The 6,297-nt window shown below is 34.9% G+C and overlaps 1 protein-coding gene across 2 annotated transcripts; it reads left to right on the forward strand.

Annotated features, from left to right (window-relative positions):
* The first annotated feature begins 1,387 nt into the window (after nt 1-1,387).
* Nucleotides 1,388-6,243, forward strand: LOC127799879 (uncharacterized). 2 transcript variants are annotated; one of them, XM_052334108.1, is made up of 7 exons: nt 1,388-1,480; nt 1,574-1,661; nt 1,800-1,890; nt 3,049-3,133; nt 5,236-5,392; nt 5,678-5,806; nt 5,880-6,243. In XM_052334108.1, the coding sequence occupies exons 1-6, from the start codon at nt 1,439-1,441 to the stop codon at nt 5,791-5,793; spliced, it is 579 nt and encodes a 192-aa protein (XP_052190068.1). In that variant the 5' UTR covers nt 1,388-1,438; the 3' UTR covers nt 5,794-5,806; nt 5,880-6,243. The 2 variants fall into 2 exon arrangements, with proteins under 2 accessions (XP_052190068.1, XP_052190069.1); XM_052334109.1 differs by having other exon boundaries at nt 5,678-5,802; nt 5,878-6,243.
* Nucleotides 6,244-6,297: the final 54 nt, after the last annotated feature.

Raw genomic sequence — 6,297 nt, forward strand, 5'->3', positions numbered from 1 at the left:
AGCCCTGGTTGCAAATAAGCCCAGCCACTTACGAGCAGTTTGATGTTTGTCTCGACAAAAACTCGTTCTAGTTCATTTACTCAGGTAAATGTGTTGAGTTTGAGTCTAATTTTGAAATTCAATTTGTAAATAAGTCAATAAAGTTTGCGAACATGTTTGACTAAAAGTTTGATTAAAAACTCGTAAACATGTTTGATTAAAAGTTTGTAAATAATTCGTGAACAAGGTCATTTATAAATACATTAATATATTTATTTATAAATTATTTAGTATAAAGTCATCATACTTTAAATTATTATAATAATATAATTAAATTGAATATGTTTAAAATTATTATATATTAATATTAATTTAATCTTTTAACATAATATAATATATACAAAAATAACAAATTAGATTTAGCCAAACACCATATAAATAATTGTCTAAATGAAAAATCTTAAAAAGTGAAAAAAAATTAAACATTGAAGTGGAAAGAAGCCAAGACCAAAAGGCAAGCACATACATCACCCATGGTTGGCACCTGCTATCGCCACTACAAGCCTCCATCTGAGGCTGAACCACTGTCAATTGTCATTTTTTGCAACCATCGCACACCACATATTCCACTGCTCTGCTATTGCATGTTGTACATTGTTTTCACATGTTGCCACTGCACACATCCCTGTAACTCTGCTAGCTGCCATCTATCACCGCTGTCGTTGAATGCCGCTGCACACCCATTGTCTTCACATGTTGTTGCTCGCCGTCGCTTCTCTAAAGCACTGTCTATTGTCGCAATCCATTGCTGCACATATTCCTCTGTTGGGTTCGTGTCGAGCTCGACTTATCAATCTTTTGATGAGCTGAGTTTAAACCAATCTTTAAGACTCTAGCTCGAATGTAGAAACTTGCGAGTTGAGTTATGAAATCTTGAATCAGTTCGATTCAATTGCAACCTTAATTTTTAGTGTCCTTTTACCCTTAGCTTAGTGTTGAAGACTTGAATTATTTAATCAACCATGTTGAGTTAGCTATAAGTAAACATCAATCGTAATGATGGAGAAATTAGTTTAGAAGACAATTAAGTATGATGTTATGGCACTTAAGGACATCGGTACTTTATATAACAAGAATGATATTCGATACAATGTAAAATATATATATCATCAATTCTTATTGTATATCATTCTTTGTATTGTACATTAGTCTTTATATAATGTAATACATAATTTGCATTATATATGAAACACCATTAGCATTGTATCGAATGGCACTGGCCGTGGGTGCCATACCATTCCAATAAATTAGGGGTTTAAATGTATGATTTTTTTAAATGACGGACTTAAGTGCGAAAATTGTCTTATTTAAGGGGGTACAAATTTAATTAACCCAAACATATGGACATTGTTCCCCCTCCAGAGAGACAGAGATAGAGAGAGAGAGAGAGAGAGAGAGAATGGCAGCTCCAGGGAAATGCTTGCTGGTAGCTGGTCCTCCCGTAAGTCTCCGAAAGCCTTTGTTTTCGCTCTCTTTTCTCTTCCTGATTATACACACACACGCACACTTAAACACACCGTTGTTGTCATTGAAGGGCGTTGGTAAAACAACTCTGATCATTAGGGTTCTGGAAAGCCTTAAAATTTCTCATCCTAACCTCAAGCTTCAGGGTTTTTACACTCGTATGTACTCTCTCTCTCTCTCTCTCTCTCTCTCTCATATATATATATATATATATCTATGTTGAATTGATTTTCGTAGATTAATTTTATGTAACTAGTGAAGTAAACATTGATAATTATGGCGCAATTGGAATACAGGCGAGATTAGGCAAGGAAATGAGAGGGTTGGGTTTGAAGTGGTTACATTAGACGGTCGTACAGGAGCCCTTGCTTCCACCACCACTTCAAGGTAACCCTCATCCTGATTTTTCGTTTTTCCTTTTAGATTTTTGCTCACTTTTCCCTCTCTTGTCTCTTGTTTCCCTTGTGTATTTGGCGTATTCTAATGAGTTCCAGTAGAATTCTTTTTTCTGATGGGCAAGTTAGGTTAATTAGAAGAAATAATTGTTGTTTAGTTGAAATGCAAAATTTCTGGCACACCCATAAGAAGCTGATGAGCTTTGCTTGTCACTCTTTAGGCATTTTCTGGGTTTTTGTTTTTTCCACATCTGTTGTTGAAATGCTGATGTTAGCTGGAGTTTTAATTAACTCTAAATGCAACAACAATATATCAAGCCTTAATCCCACCAGGTGGTGGCCTCTAGAATTCATGATATTTAATGCTATGAATTTTGTACTGACTGTTGGCTCTACCTAACACAACCATTCTCCTCTGTCCAAGCTTGGGATTGGGCTGTAAATCAGAATCCACAACCAGAGTTTTTAATTAACTTGAAATATGAAAAAAAAAAAAAAAAAAGTTCTTGATTACAAGTTTACATTTTTACACTCATAATGTAAGTCCTTTTTTTTTTTTTTTTTTCCTTTTTTTGACTGATGGACATGTGTATTTTATTTGTGGACACTATTGTCTCCATGGTGTCCAAAAGATGTCCAATCCAATCCTAAGAAAATTATAAAACAATATGACAGGTATGGACATGTTTTCAGTATGCATTTGGAAGTATTTTCTATTTGCCAAGCTAATGTCTCCTAGGTTATTTTTCTTCTGGTTTCTTGTATTAGTTAAAAACATATATTTTGTGCATTAAAGGATACCATATTTATTCTCGAAACTTGCCTCTTGTGGCCTTGGTAAGGCAGCAAATTGTCAATTCCATTACATATTTGTTAATTGCCCCCTGCCCCCTCCTCCTACTCTCACAAAGGAATTACTGATTCCATCTTTGCTTATATCCATGAATTAACTTAGTGTTGCCTCATTTCACTTCATGCAACTGGTATTTGTGATAATCCATTCTGTTACTTTACTAGTATCTATTATTTTATGCTGTATATTCTTGCTTAGTGACTCCAAAAAGCTTCCTTTTTTTCAACATTGAGGCATCCTCTGCTAGTGTTTGAATTTAAAATTTCTACTCGCAGCTAAAAGCTATTTTCCATGCAGCCCAGAGTCTATAAGATGGCCAACTGTGGGGAGATACAGAGTGGATATAGCATCATTCGAATCATTGGCTTTGCCTGAGTTACAGGTGGATTAACTTGTCAATCTTCTTTTTTGAGGTGTAGTGATCAAGGTCTGTGAGCAAACATGTTCTTAGATTCAAGATCTCTGTTTCTTCTCCAGGGATGGGAGAGTGGAGTGTGTTTTATGCTTTGACAAAGGTACATGTAGAGCTTATCTCTCCAGGTGCACACTTGATTCATGGGTTGCATTATGAAGGAATATAATTTCCTATCTCCTAGAGAGATTATATATTGGGAGGATGCCATTATATTTGACTATTTTCACCTTTTTTATTAAGCATGGATAAGTTGTTGAGAATTTTATTAAATGTATTTATTCGCATGCATTCTATATAAGGAGAAAACATGATTTTGCTCCTAACAGTTTTTTTTATTTTATTTTATTTTATCATATACTGTTTTTACAACAATAATATACTAAGCTTTTTATCCATGAATGCTAGCTATCCAGTCATCTCTATATGTGGCCTTATCTTTTATAAGGCCCTTGTAATTAGTTTCATATCTAAGTGTCTTCCACCAAGTTTTCTTAGTCTTGCTTTACCTCTTTTGCTAAATACTTATTCTATTCTATCCATTCTCCTCATAGGAGTCTCTATTGGTCTTATTCTCACATGCTCAAACCATCATAATTTTGTCTCACACATCTTTCTTGCAAAATAATGGCCACTCCAAATCATCAAGAAGAAATGTAAAACATACATAAATGAACATATTCTACACAAGCCTAGAAATTAGAAGCTTATGTAAGCTGACGAAACACTACGACATACATGTTACATAATAAATAAACAATTTTGTTTATTGTTTTTGTCTAACATTGTACTTGTTTTGGTCTATTTAGTCCATGACTTGGACATTGTCATTTGACATTGTTGGTCAATAAACAAAATGACAGCATAATACACAAGTTTTCTTCTATAGCTTCCACATGCTTTGCACTTTGCTCTCAAACAGTTGTGATGATCAACCATATCATAAAATGGAATAGAATCCCCAGAACATTTGTGTATACAAAAGATATTTGCATACTGTTAGATGTAACTGGTAAAGGAAAATTTCATCAGAAGTACTTTATTTTAGTATAAATATGGCAATCAACTGTCATGTACCTAGAGTTTGGATTGGAAATTGGAAGAATCCGAGAGAATGAGGACCAAGAATAGAAGGATTGGAGGGAGAATTGGACAGAAAGAGGGAGATAGTAGACAGAAATGAGGGAGAGTTGCAGACAGAACAAAGAAAGAGAGAGATTAGAGAGAAATCAGAGGGATCAAGAGAGAGAGAGATCAGCGGGAAATTGAGAGAGAATGGATGAGAGGGAAATGACTGAATTCAATTATCATTCAAAACATGCCATTCTCTAACTTCTTAGCCTATTTATAGGCTTTACCAATGAAGGTACTAACATCTACAAAATAAGAGTATAACTAAAAGAGAAATACATGTAATTCATATTACTAATCTATCCTTGGGGATTCTTGGGGTCATGACATCAACATTATTATGTGTATATATCATATAATTTTCCTTGTGCATTGACAAATGCTTATTATACATAAATATCTTTTAGTTTAATCGTAAGCTATACTAGTTTACTCCTATTATTTTGCAGTACAGAATATGCAATGTATTGTGTTCTCGTTCCTCATTCTACATAACAAGTCACTTGCTTTACTTAAAGGCGCAGTAAGTAGTGTTTCAGGCCTTTTTTACTTTCTATATAGGGTTTGCCTGGCCTTTTTGGTTCTTTAGTGGTTATATAGTTTGCTACCTATAAAAAAAGGAAAAAGAAAAGAAAGAAAAAGAAAAACTGAAGTTCTAAGATGTTGGAGTGCTGTATGTGAATTCCCTAATGTTGTATTTGGAACTAGAACTTGTTAAAGGAAAAGGAAAGGATAATAAATTTGGTTATTTGCATGTAGCAATCCATATACACAAGCCATTTAATGTTAGTTCCACTTTTCTTTACGATGAAAAATTGTGGTTCCAACTTCCAAGTATAGCCTAAATGTGTTGGATCCTTTCAGTGATTTTAGTGGTGTATTTTTTGAATATAAGTTTTACAACAATGAAATGGCTCTTTGCGATGTGTGTTTTTTATTAGGTCAAGGAAGATACTGATCTCTTCATCATAGACGAAGTTGGTAAGATGGAGCTCTACAGTTCGTCATTCTTCCCTGCAGTACTAAAGGTTCTAGAATCCAATGTTCCAATGTTAGCTTCCGTCCCCATTCCAAGAGGTGGTCGGGATATACCTGGAGGTACAGATTTGTCGGACTCAACTCTTAAAATTGTCAATTTGTGTTTTTGATGAAATAAAGTGAGAATTTCTTTGAAATGTTTGCATTAGAAAATATTACCCTTCGTGACTGTTGAAGTCAATTGAACTGTCTAACCTAGAGAAGTTTATATTTATACTTTTGAAGTAACTTTTCTTCAGTACTTGTATATGTTCAGTCTAAAGCATCTTCCCAGAGCATCTTGTCACTTATATATGATACTTTGGTGCCATTGTTACGTAAGATTCTGGTGTTTGAATTCTGTAGTTGCGAGGTTGAAAAATCATCCAGGGGCAAGCATTTTCACACTGAGCACTGCCAACAGGGATGCGATTAAAGATCTCATTTACTCACAACTAGCGCACTCGCTGCAAAAGCATTAGATGATGCCAAGAGGTATTTAAAACTTCTAACCTATCTTTTCATCTCTCCCTCTCTCTCTTTTAACATTTGCTATTTTTGTATCTAGAATGCCAATCGCAAACATCCACATGCGGAGAACAGGAGAGGCATCCGAGGGGGGGAAGAGGCGCAACCATTTGGTGCTGCTATGGATTTTTGTAGCTACAGAAGAACTGGTCTACTCTCCAAAATGGTGATTTTACTACAGATAACATTGCAGTTTGTTCAAGGAGGGATTTCTAATATTTGTGCTGTGCCACTGCTCGTTAATAGGAGGAGAAATTTAATAGGCTGATCGATCAAAATTTAAAATTTTGGCCCTTTTGGTCATGTTCTCTCTCAAAAAGAATCTACTCACTGGAAAGTTGTTCTCTAACCTGTAGACATACTTTCACTATTCTGAAGCTCGTAGTTCTATTTAAGGTTTTGCGTACTTTGCCCTCAGGTAGTAGTGTCGTGATACGAAAACTGATTTCACACCTCTC

The sequence above is a fragment of the Diospyros lotus genome, chromosome 4 (assembly GCF_014633365.1).
Source record: "Diospyros lotus cultivar Yz01 chromosome 4, ASM1463336v1, whole genome shotgun sequence".
Lineage (NCBI taxonomy): Eukaryota > Viridiplantae > Streptophyta > Magnoliopsida > Ericales > Ebenaceae > Diospyros > Diospyros lotus.